Source organism: Tigriopus californicus, chromosome 7, assembly GCF_007210705.1.
Source record: "Tigriopus californicus strain San Diego chromosome 7, Tcal_SD_v2.1, whole genome shotgun sequence".
Lineage (NCBI taxonomy): Eukaryota > Metazoa > Arthropoda > Copepoda > Harpacticoida > Harpacticidae > Tigriopus > Tigriopus californicus.
The window spans coordinates 1,209,722-1,222,736 of NC_081446.1; the positions used below are offsets into that span (position 1 = coordinate 1,209,722).

Consider the following 13,015-nt stretch of genomic DNA (forward strand, 5'->3'; position numbering starts at 1 on the left):
TGCTTGAACATGTAACAGGTATTTAATCAGACATAGGACAAAAAAGTGCTAGTGGTTTACAGGGTTGGGAATCCAAACTGGCGCCCTTTTCAAAAGTGGGTTATGCCTCCTTCCTAGGGCCAAGCGCCACAAACCTCTCCTGCAATGGCCCAAAACAGATACCAATGTTCGGGTGAAATTTTGAATCATTGGTGGGAAACGATGGTAATTTAAAAGCAATATCATTCATGGAAGTTGCATGCCGTTGCGCCGTCCGGGAGAATTTTAATGTCTTGGTTGGCGATGACATTTGGGCTCCTAGTAATCCATACATTACTACCATGAACAATTTTGTCCGGATGCAAAGGTAAATTTAATACTTACAGACGTGTGTATTCAATATAATGTTCTTCGATTCTATCCAGCAGGGAGAACAGGGCCTATATACAAAAGGATTGTCTGATCAACGTTCAGGTCTTGTGCACAGCGGTCAATCAATGGATGAGAACGGGGGTTACATCAAAAACTATACAAAGAGTTATCAATGTCAGTGATACTCCCATTGAAATTTCAACACATTCGAACAAAACCTGAGAGCCTGAGAAGTTTATTCATGATTTTTTTTGTGAACACGATTCCCAGCCCTGTATACACAATAATGTATAGATAATAGAAGCTGTTGAATCAGGGTTAACTTTGAAAAGAAGAGGGTTTATGAATCAAGCTTTTTGACGATCAAAGACCAAGGGAGATATTGCTAATAAAAGCCACTTTACGCAAACATTGGTCCCTGCAGCCTCCTCTCCTACAAGTCTCCTACATATAAAAGGCATACGTACACAAAGTTTGTTGTTCCGTTTCTTGTGCAGCACCCTGCATATTTTACCTACCTAAGTGTGTAATGCTCAGTAGGGCGCCCAAGTTCCTTAAGTAACACAAGTTAATGGATCGGTGAGCCCACATTTCCCTTACCAAGACCTCGTTTCATGAGACTGATCTTTCTTACAAGTGTGTCATGTGTTCCGATGACGACTTCACGTGCCATGACTATCCCCGAGAGCTCTCTCAACAAGCGGGCTCAACAATGCAGGCCCACTGCGATGTAACAACACATTCCTTTGACATTCCACGCACAGTACAAGGCCTGGCATTGAAGGCTTTCCTCTCACCGTCAAGGACACACTCAGTGCTTAGTGCGCATCAAACTCATGTCTTGTTCCCATGTGCCCGGATTCGGTATCATGTGGAACTAGTTCGAAATGAGACTCTGATTAATGTGAAGGCCTCATCCGCTCTTGTGGAACAAACGTATTTTTTTTCTTCGTGTACAGTTTGCTCGAGATGGCGGCGGATGAATCGCCAAAGCCAAGGGCTTTTTCCTAGTGTCTTTCCAACCAAAATACAGAGAACGAGACGGAAAGAGGCTCATTCTGAAGCGAAGGAGTCTCGCGTATGATATGAAGGGATTTCATTCCAGTCCAAAGCAATCTCCTAACGAAGGCGGTTCCACTGAGTTTCTGTCTTTGGGGATTACTCGACGTCATTGAGAAGACTTAAGTGGGACGTGGTGTATATCATCTGTAAGCAACCTAATGGTTCAAGTTGCTCCAAAAGAAAAGGACAGAGAGGAACAGCACAAGATTATGCTGATCGTCGTCGATGACTATGACGTTGAAGGTATGAATAGTGCCAATTCTACTCTTTTACTGGTTGAGACAAGAATGCATAATAATGAATAATTAAAGTTGGAGTTTGGAAGATGCCCAATGGGATAATCAGGAGCTCAAACTACTTCTAGTGGCAAAATGCGGGGCCAATTGGATATTCCTCAAAATGACTTTTACGCTTCAAATCCTGTCCCTTTTTCAATTGAGCGCCTAGTTACGCCAAGGTTCCCTTGAATTGAAATTGATCGACTTGTGACCGCCAAGTTAGGTTTGGTTGAGATTTGTCCTAAGTTCAGATTAGCATCACACATCGAAATGTTTTATGTCTGAAAGTTAATTCATATGCAAAGAATTATCATCACTGCTGCACCCAGCAGTAAGAATTAAAAAATTAATTAACATGTCCTTAGATCTTCCCAAAGGAGTGAATGCAATCAAATGTTGTTGTTGTGGGGTAAAAACAAGGCGCAAACAACTGAGAATAGAAGAGGTATTTAACACATCAAGGCCAAAATATGTTTACTCCCAACTTCTTCAAATTTCATGCACTTCTTGAGATTTTAGATAAATTATAGATATTTTTTTAGTTTGTTTGTAGGAAAACTTACTATGGCGCAATCTACTTTTCATAAAGACTGCTTTTCCAAAAGAATGGTTGGAATGGAACTGAGCATTTAAGAAATATGTTCTTTTAAAAATTGATCTATTTCATTTTCATGAAACTGTTCGTGGATATCATGGATATCATGCACGGAAGGTTTTGTAAAGGAATCACGCAAATGCGCAATCTTTATTATCCCTTCCAAAACTATTAAAAAGAAGACTTGTCAAAAATGGTTCGCTTATGGTTATACAAGTAGCTCTGACATCGCAATATATTTAGAAAGATCCCTAACACTGTTCACTTGAGCGTCTGATGAAGTTTTCACTTCCCCGCTCAATGCACGTCACACCATCACCCTGATCTGGTTCAATACTACAAGGAATGCTCGAGATAAAAATCTTACTTAGCTTTTTATTCACATGATATCTGACCCCCCACCAAAGCTTGTGGATCTGGCAATCCCATCGAATAAAACGTTGATCCAAAATTTTGCCTTATTCTTTTTCCAATGTGCTGCAAGATCAACGCCTACGAGCTTAAGAACTGAACCCGAGAAAGAAGAGTGTGGAACTTGGCTGTTCGAACTAACCTGGATTCTCAAGGCCTTGAAGGTGCTCTCAAAACGCACGTTAAACCTTTGTCTGTGGTCGCTACAATTGACTCTAAAACCTGGGTTGGGACAAAGCTCATGAATGCTTTTGAAAACGTGCAGTATCAGATGCCTTTCGTACACTCTTTGATTTAGTGCTCTCGGAAAAAAAGTCTCTTTCAGCCATTGATTTACAAGCCAAAAGTTCTCGTGAAATCATTTGGTCTTGCCTGTCTCATTAACCAAGCTTTCTGAAAAGAACTCCATTGAGAAAATTACAAATAAAAGCGAGCTAGAATTTCCCCAGAAGACCACAAATGCACTCGTGCTTAAACTCGGGAAGTTGTTAGCAACGCTGGCCCGGGGGGACATTTTTTTCCCGTTCCTCATCCATCGCTTTCGTGCTTTGGTCCTCATGGGTGGTTGTTGGTTTTTTGTTGTTGTTGGGGGCATCGTCGAACAAGGCTCTCGCGGCTCCTCCGAGAGCGCTCATTCAACCCTCAGGCCCTCAAAGGCCGAGGCCGAATCAGGGCGCAGGGCCTGAAATGGAGATGTGTAAGCATTGCAAGCCTTTTCTCCCTCCTTTTGGTTGATCCATCGGTCCTTTTCCCCTTCTCGATCTGCATCGGTGAGGATTATCAACAGTTGGGAAGAAACGGGACTTGAATTCATCTGTGGAGCCTAGAAAGGCTTGTTCGGCTTTGTGTGGCGAACACGAATCGAGATGATTGTACCCGGAAACTCCGGCCTTATCGCGTTCGTTGTTGTGAAACTCTACACTAAAAGCCTCCTTTGCATTCCCCAGAATGGGCAGTGAGTGGAAGAAGTGATGTGAGGCTTTGAGACAGGACTCAAATCTGGAACGGCTCTTTCTTGATTGGCTTTGAACTTAGTCTCCGTGGGATTTCCTGGGAACGGAAGCGAGTCAGGTGCTCGTCAGAATCTTGGAACTGTCAAGATTGGAGACCTGATTTGCCCTTGGTTAGGAAGACATGATCAAAGAAACTTGTCCACTCATCAAATGAAGCCATCAACTCAGACCAACCGTGACGAACACTAATTGTGTGATGACCTTCCTGATGGTCCCCATACACTTTCCTCTGTCTGTGGAACCAAATCGGAAAACATATCCTGAGTTCCAAATGCCAAGGGAAGAAGCCACCATCACCACCGCAAATTAATGGGTCTGCTCGTCTCTCTGATGATTGACTCCCATTTGTAACTGTACTTTGAAAAGTCATTCATTTCTTTTTCTGCGTCGAAACTTTGGGGCTAGAAGAAGCAAAGGCCTTTTAGCAAGTGTTCGTCAGGTTCAATCTTGGATTAGCTCACACAGCCTTCGTCTTTTCAAAACAAGAGGGAACAGAATGGCCTCGGCAAGGTCGGAGTCAGAGGAGAAAAGGAAACTTCTGTTGGAAATGCGTCTCCTTCACCACCAAGTCTCGGGTAAGGGGTTCAATTTATCCCTTTTTCAAGGGGGCGGGGATCTTTCTTTATAGAAGGAACTTGGGCTATATTATCACATTAGTAAAAGGTGTGTCGGATGATCTTGTTGATATTTGGAATTTATTCTTGGACGGTGTTTTGGATTGTCTCAGTGATTGAATAACGAGTTTTATTCCTCGAGGAGATTTTCATCTCTCAAACGTTTTACGGTGTGTCATCTCGCAATGTAAACACACTCGAACAGCTAACAAACAATAACAAAACGGCCAATAAGGAAAGGAGGCACACTCTCCAATCACTGGCAAATAAGCTCGTAGATCATTTTGTGGGCCAATCTCTTGGGATCTCATTTGTGCCTGAATGGAAGTAAGATGAACATGATTGTGGCCCGAATGTTTTTATTCATTATGGAAACCCAATAAGACATTTTGAGCGATCTATTTCGGCCGCTCTTCTAGACAAGCACGTATACATCTATTTCCTTGTTTCAGACAAGGAAATAATTGCACAAACAAAATGTGATGCGCAATTTTATTTAGGATTCTGATATCGTCATCAACTTGCAGACACGTATCAGCAGGAGTTTTCCTCTGACAACTTTATGTGTTTTAGGTTAATGCGGTAACCCATTCTCTTCTACCAATAATGCCTAAACAATAGGGACAGGAAACTAAAGACATTCGATTGAACATAAAAGGCGTAAAAACGGACGATAGAAACAAGACACATCCTGCGTTAAACAAAACATATTGATAATTATGTTTTCCCAATTTATACTAAGATTGTAAACTGAAAGGTCCAACTGGAGCACCAAAAAATAGGAAAAGAGAGTATTCATGACAATACTTCTCGTTGGAGTTTTCGGCCTTAGAAATGTAATAAAAACGAATATTTGTGCACTTCATAATCCTTACCAGGACAGTGATCTCCAGCACTTTGAAATGATATATGTGTAGTTCTCATCAATATCTATACGTTAAAAGTTTTTCTTTTCAAGTCTGAATTGAGAGTTGCTAACCAGTCAACACACATATATCGTATGCGTTTAATGATATAGAAACATTTACACTTTGGATGAGTGAAGATCAGCTTCAGTGTCAGCACCAAAATGCTATAAAGAGGATAGAACCATACGGTTTAGTTTGACTTGATTTTCTACCTTTAATAACCATCCTCTCTTGGTGCAATAATGCCCCAAACTGCCTCCCGGGCCTTGGATGCACATCCAAACAAGATGTCAGTATACAAATAAGGCTTTAAATGGAACAAAAACAAGGCCATTTTAACCAAGTGCATACATAGGCAGAATCTTTCGAATCTCCGTACCACAATACTCTACTCACATTCAATCTCGCATCTAGATGTAACTTTTCTTCAACTCTGGCTTGTTTACTTTGGCCTCAACTCGATCGACAAAGAGCGAAAAAATGCTCGACAAGAGCCTTTAGGGTCTTCGTGAAAACGAAATGACTCGACGCCAAGGGGACAATGTTGCCTTTTCGAAGGTAAAAATGTTGAGAATACCCAACCTTCCACGGTATTTCATTCATTCTTGATCGAGCTCAACCCCTTCATTCTGTGTTGTATCCGTTCAATCGAGCCTCGATTTTTTTATTGATCAAGATTGATGATCAGGCAAGAGCGACCACACCACCGAGATGTTGGGGCTCTCCGGATGCAGGGAACATGCCAATGATTTCTACGTTCACCCACTGAGTTCATGTCTACTGCACATAGTACATTTATTCACTCTATATCTACGTACAGTGTACACTTCGGCATTGACTGCTGAAAGAAGATGGTACAATGCTGCTCTTGGCAGCCTCCAACTTAATAGGGAGCCTTGCTTCCCACTTCTTGTTGGTCCAGCAATTCTAACATAAGTGAAAACAGGCAGGGTAGGGTATTTTGGGAATCAAGCTGATTTTTGGACATCACGGGGACAAAAGTGAGCAAAAAAGTTTAACAAAGGGCACAAAATGTTCAAAGGTAAGCACAAGTTGTTCAATGGTGGGTGGAGAGTCAATTGAAGTTAAACATTAAAATACATAATTATAAAATCCACCATTTTTTTTTCAAAAATAAATTCAATCATTTTGTGATAAAATGAATACTTAATTTCCACACAAAACCAGTAAGTGTCAAGTATGCTTGGAATGTTGACCAATCACTTCATTGAAGAGTTTTAAGTTCCAAAATGTACATGTACATTGTCATATGGTTTCAGGATCTTGATACACCGTTTTGAGAAACTATAGTTTCGTAAAGTTGAACAAATAATACCACGGTGTTCTCCATGATTATCTGTAGGAAATTGATCATCTTTTAACTTCAACAATTGTTTTAGATATTTAATTTGCAGTCTTCGATTATTCTAGGGGGACTCTCCCAAAGGCCTGATACTTCAAACAACAATATTCAAAAAATATAAGATTTTGTTATTTAAATGAAAGAACATAACTTGAGTTTAGTTTTGTGAACAGAACAGATTCCCAGATTTTTGAGGATTTTTATACCTTATTCTGTTAGAGAGATTAGTGCTTGGTTCCCTTCTAAGGTGAGAGAAAAAAGTCGCATTTAAAAAATTCTGTTTTAAGTTATGAGGACGGTCTTGATGATTTTTTTTTTGCTTTTGGCCCCATCAATGATACTTGTTTTCAAATGAAATGCCAGTTTAAAAGAATTTTCGTACTCTTGAGCACTTTTGGTCACGTTTGGACACTTCTGGGCATTTTTGGACACTTTTTGACACTATTGGGGTATTTTTGAATATTTTTGGACTGGGTTGGACTAAAGTGTCTCATTATGAAATGCCCACCCTGGCAACACGGGATGACTCATCCTACATTATTAAACACATTTTTTCGACATTCTATTGGCGAAAAAAAAGTTGTTAGCACATTCTGTTGCCGTAAACACTATCCAAACATGAGATTTTGAAGGAATTTTACTAAAAATAGCCATTATAAACCTTTTTGGAACAGATCCTTCCAAGTTGTTCCATTGGGGGGCTAGTATTATGTTTCCCAATTCTGCTATTGAATAAATTCCACAGACCTTAGCATGTCTGATATATGTCAGGTAGAAACATTAGGAGTCCAGTCCCAAATTTCTCGTTCCCTAAATTATTGACCAGTTATTCTTGACAATCTTGACCTCTTGGGTCGGTCTATATATTTTCTCTTGTCTGCTCTTTAATCTCAGAATACCCATTATTATTGACTCTACCTTTTCTTTGCACGAAGTTTCGAGGTCCTTGTTCCTCCTGCCCAATGTGGAGTAGAGACTTGGGTTCTTCTTTATTTACAATTGGGTGTTACAAATTAATTAGAAAACCAACAGGAATACCTACCTTACAATCTCATCATTTGCGGTTGAGATACGTTCTGTTCACCCATTGAACTCAGTACACGATTGCCATACCATTTGCCATCGAATTGACATCTCCCCACAATTGAGCTTTAGGGTACGGCGTAAACAACATACTCGAGCCAAACTGAACGAGGGTGGAAGTGAAGCCGAATGTATGAATAAATGAATGAACAAATATGTGGAGGGGAGACTTTAATGGTGGTGATGTCACTCTCCTCCCCAGTTGGAGATAGACTACTAAACGTTAAAAATGCACGGTTGACGTCAATTGAGTAAATTTCACCTATCTTTAAGACACACATCGTCCCACACGTTTTCCTCTTAACAATAGGTAATGTTTGCCTATTTACTAGATTAAAAAATTGCACTCCCGACACTAGTAAGTAAGTGGCTGAGACGTTTGTGGTGGATGGGACAAATGGTTGTCGTATAAGTCACGCAAGACGTCTTGGGGTAATAAATTTGCACGAGCACATTCCAGTTTGTGGTTTGAGTTTGACAAGTGAAGTCCAAGAGTGAATGTTGCTTGGTTGCTACACTAGAAAACCATCAGAATGCCACTCTTCCTCGTCGAGAGTGAGTAAATCTCACACATAGTATACCTATATCGTCTGTTTTTCCAATATTGCGAAGTAGACTAGTTTGCTAGCAAGAATGATAATAAGGTCTTGCCTGGAATTGAAGGATTTGTCGGCTAGTTAAAAGTTTTTTTTTCCCAGTTTCCTGTTCAAACCCACATCTTGGTTTGGCAAGAGTGTTTTTAGTCTCATAAATCGTCGAGCTCATTTCGAGGAATCTGGTGGCGATGGAATCTCTGTGTGGAACAATTTTCTTGAACTTTCTTGAAGAAGAAAGACTTTCCGAGGAATCGTTTTCCAAGTCAAATATTATGACCAGACTAACCAAACATCAACGAATGGTGTTAACAAAAGATTACGTAGAAGAGCTTTGTATGTTTGAGAGTTGAGAGATGATATGCGGATTTTTTGGGTTTCATAAGCTGAACACTTTAGGGAACCTGGGTTGTTTTGGTCCAACCAGAGCATTATTCTGCTCTTTAGTTTCCTTTTACGACACAATATTTTAGCTTCAAAGAAATGCTCCTGAGGCGATTTGAGCAACGAAATTGAACCCTTGGCATGGTCAGCTTGGCACAAAATCATTGATGATACTTAAGCAATCGAAAGAGGTCAAAAATAACCTGTCATGTAGATAACAATTTGTTAACAACGAGATTGAGATGTTCCCTGGAAACATACTTGAGAATGGGCCTTGGAGGGAGGCCATTTTATGAAGTTCATAAATAAGGAGTAATGTTCTCCTCAGTATTTGAAAAAAGGTGGTGTCATTTTGAAAGAAATGAAGGGCAAAAGAGAAAGCGATGGAGTGAAAGAAACAGCATAGCAAACCAGGTGTTCAATTATGATGCAATGAGACTCTCAAAATATGTATAACCCTCATAAAGATTAACCTCGGTGTAAAGTGAATTCTTACTTGCAATACTCTCTTTTAACTTTGACTTCAACTTGTCAAGTCTTGAAATTGAAAAGCTCTAGTCAAGAACACTTTTTAAATCATTCTTTTTTAGCATGACAAGAAAATGTGTTAATTGAGCTCTTAAACCGGTTGGTTCATTAATCATGTCATTAAGTTTGTACTGATGTGATATTTCAATCACGAGTTTTGAGAGAGAAGAATAGATGTTCCGTTTCTTTTGTAGCACCCTGTACTCAGCCATCTCAACTGTGTACCCAATTTTTGTACGCTTTCCTTTCTAAAAAGTGGCCCTAAGTTCCAGAATGATTTCTTTTTCTCGCCCATCAAAATGGCAATAAGAAGACAAATTATCATAATTAAACAAAGTAACACAAAGACTTCAGTAGAGAAGTGGACAAGGATAAATCAAAGCAAATAAACACCTACATAACTTCCTTGAATTATCTTTGCTCTCGTTATACAACGAAACTATTTGACTCCCCTGCGGTTTGAAAAAAAAAGCTTTTGTTGTGATCAATGCTATTAAGGTGTGCATGCATGATTGGCTCGACGAAATGTTTGTCTTCGGCCATTTCTTGGCTTTCTTTTTAGTACATCACAATGTTCTCGAGCCCATAAGTGCGTTACCCTGATCTGCACAACGAGCCATGAAAGTCTCGCCGTTTGTCTTGAACTTTCCAGTTTTCCCTCGAGACTGGATCAGTTCAAACGGGAGAGACGAAATAACAGAATCCTGGAATTATGAAATAGGCCCCCTAGTCGACCTAGTTTAGTGGCTTATAATTATACGTACAGTGACAGACCATGAAACAACGCTCAAGCCTTTTGAACGTCTCACCCCCTCAATTGAGTGCCTCGGAGGGCTGCATCCCGGATCTGGGTTCGTGATATCGTGGTTATATTATTGTTGGGCTGGATAGTGTACTAATCAAAAGACGATAACGATTGGCTGGACGGATAAGTTCAAAAGAGGACATTTAAGGGTCTGAAGTGATGATCAAATTTTGATTCCTTGGGAAAAGAACTTGTCAAACATTTGAGACAGACAAACAAAGCTCATCAATCCCAGTCTCCTCGAGATCTGTTCAGCTAGTTGTTCATTGCTAAGAACAACGGAATCAGTCACGCTAGAGAAACGTAGTATAGTACTACTACATACTATATAAAAGCTGGGTAGGAGATGCAATACGAATGATAAATACACTTCAAGGTTGAAAATGATCTTTAAAGGCCAGCCACATAGGAGAATATTTTCTCCGAAGAGGCACAATTTTTAGCTCAGGGTGCTGACAAGTTTCAATCAGTGTTGTTCATTGGAGGGTTGAAAATTTAGGGCGGGCAATATTGTCATAATTGGCAGCTTTTTTTCTACTTTGTTTGGTCGTCGGTTCAAGCACATCAAAAGTACCCGTAAATAGGCTTAAAAAGCTCATAACGTCAATCGTTGAGCCGTTACTAAAAAAGTCACCCCCGTTTATCAAAGCAGATCCTTCACCTTGGACCAAAAGTAACTGAAATATTTATCAACAAAAGCTGATTCTTCAAAGTTATGTGGTATCAAGAAAACGGAAAATGAAATTACCATAATCCACCTTGGTGAAAAAGAATGTATTAATATTAAACGCTTAAAGTCATAAGGGACTAGGAAAAGAATCAAATTACCTGCTCCGATAGCTCAGAATAGAACGCAAGAGACCATTAGACCTTAGGGACAATGGTAGCATCGTTTATTTATGATTGATTAAACGTCAACCGCAACTCTTGTTGTTTAGTCATTCAAGGGGTAAAAGTCAAACAATAAAGAATGTTACATCAGACTGAATATTGACAAAAGTAGTAAAAAAACCTCTCGGATTTTCCAATGGCATTCATGATACGCGCCAATAAATCGAGATTAAAACGAAACGGGGCAAACCAATTTTCAGGGTGACGCAATGAAAATCCAAGTTTTTAGCTACGTTGTGTTGTGATTAACCGATCTTGCGCAACTTCTTGGAAAACAATAGCTCCGTGGCTAAAAACATATCCCTCCCAGAAATAATGTGATGTTTTGAAGATCTATTTCAATTCATCTTATAAAGAAGTGAAGGACTTGACCAAAATGATGTCCAATACATTTGGCAAGTTACGTCGAGTTTTCATGGTGTAAGGCATTAATCCGCGGGTCTTTTTGTGGCTGGCACTTAACCACTAAAACATTTCAAATTTATTAGCTCCTCGTTATGCTATAATGTGACACTTTGGAAACAGGTTTCATCATGGATGTAATAAAACTGAAGTGTGCTGCTAAGTGGAGGCAAAGATGAACCGAACATGGGAAAAGAACCAATAACATGTTTTTACAAAACTTTTCGAGGTGTTTTGATTGGGCAATGTTTCCCCCATTTGATTCTCCGTGTAGCTGGAGGAGTTTTGATGTTTAGGGTTAACATCTTGCATTGCCAAGATCACCACCCATCATTATCAATTCAAAAAAGCAAATGTTTGTGTAATATGATTGACTCTGACCATTGCCGATCGACTCTTTTTCTTCTTGAGTAACTATCTCTGTTCAGTGAGAGAAACAGTCACTATCAGTAAGGTCATTGAATTGGTGTGTACATCTTCATGACAATTCTTTTCAACTTTGACGTGTTGTGCGTAGTTCTCTCGTTTAGAAGGTATCGTTCGTTCTCTTCGTACTATTTTCAGATCTCGCAGACAAGCTAGCTTGTTCCCAAGGTAACGAATTTACTGTAGACAGAGAAAGAAAACAGGAATCCTCACCATTTCAATGAACTTTTTTCACTCTTAAGCTCATGTTAGGTTTGAATTGTGAACACTAAAAATTTGAATTCAATGGAATTGCTAATCCAAAGTGTACTTTATTACATAGCCAGGAACTTTCATATTCAAGCCAACACTTCATTTTGAGACTGACATAACCAATATTGAGTTCCCTTGTTCCAGAGCCCTCGAATCGGATTTCTTTGGACCGAAGTAGTGCCAGTGGAAGGCCAGGGATCCTTCGGAAACATAGAGCGTACACCATGGACATGTCCAAATCGGATTTGAGTGACCCCATTGGAGGAGCAAGAGATCAGGATGCTATTGAGGATGGAAGCGGGAACGCTCAAAACCCAGTGTTGCCACTTTTCGTACAAATGAACCTCCGGTTCCAGGACAAGGACGAATCTTGGCGAGAAGCTTCCAGGTATGAGGAAAATATTGGATCACCAGACGACGTTATTAGACTCATTGAAATTGATTTGGGCGAGTCGGAAATAGTCCTTCTTTTGAAGCACGTTGCAAAGGCTTGAAAGTTTCGGATGTCGTTCAAAAGTCTTCAGGGAAGTTTGAAACTGGGTCAGCTAGCTGGCTTCACAGGCAAGTCTGAGTTTAACCCTTAAAAAAAACTGGTCCATTCTTTGCTTGGCCAGGATGGATGTATTTGCGGACTTTACTGTTGAGCCATTGCAGAGACTAAAGCATTATGATGCACCATATGGCATTCAATAAAATGATTATATTTCGTGTTTATTTAAAAGTTGACGCGATATTTGTTTGATTCATCAGTACATCAAAAACATATTCTGCTTCCCATCCTATTTCACGTTCGAAAAAAAAACTCAAGTTTAGTCTAAGGCGGATGTACGGTACAGCAGAGTGAAGGACTTGACCAAAATGATGTCCAATACATTTGGCAAGTTACGTCGAGTTTTCATGGTGTAAGGCATTAATCCGCGGGTCTTTTTGTGGCTGGCACTTAACCACTAAAAACATTTCAAATTTATTAGCTCCTCGTTATGCTATAATGTGACACTTTGGAAACAGGTTTCATCATGGATGTAATAAAACTGAAGTGTGCTGCTAAGTGGAGGC

At 39.9% G+C, this 13,015-nt stretch overlaps 1 protein-coding gene across 5 annotated transcripts in view; it reads left to right on the forward strand.

The window, feature by feature from the left end:
- The first annotated feature begins 1,042 nt into the window (after positions 1–1,042).
- Positions 1,043–13,015, forward strand: part of LOC131883101 (electrogenic sodium bicarbonate cotransporter 1-like) — a 23,348-nt gene continuing 11,375 nt past the window's right edge. The window contains exons 1-2 of one of the 5 annotated variants that reach the window (XM_059230448.1): positions 1,043–1,656; positions 12,104–12,347. In XM_059230448.1, the coding sequence (XP_059086431.1) occupies positions 1,572–1,656; positions 12,104–12,347 (329 nt within the window). In that variant the 5' untranslated portion in view covers positions 1,043–1,571. Of the gene's footprint in view, positions 1,657–3,293; positions 4,286–8,109; positions 8,234–9,881; positions 10,035–11,660; positions 11,815–12,103; positions 12,348–13,015 lie in introns of those variants that run through there. The other 4 variants (XM_059230449.1, XM_059230451.1, XM_059230450.1 and 1 more) reach the window with 4 other exon arrangements.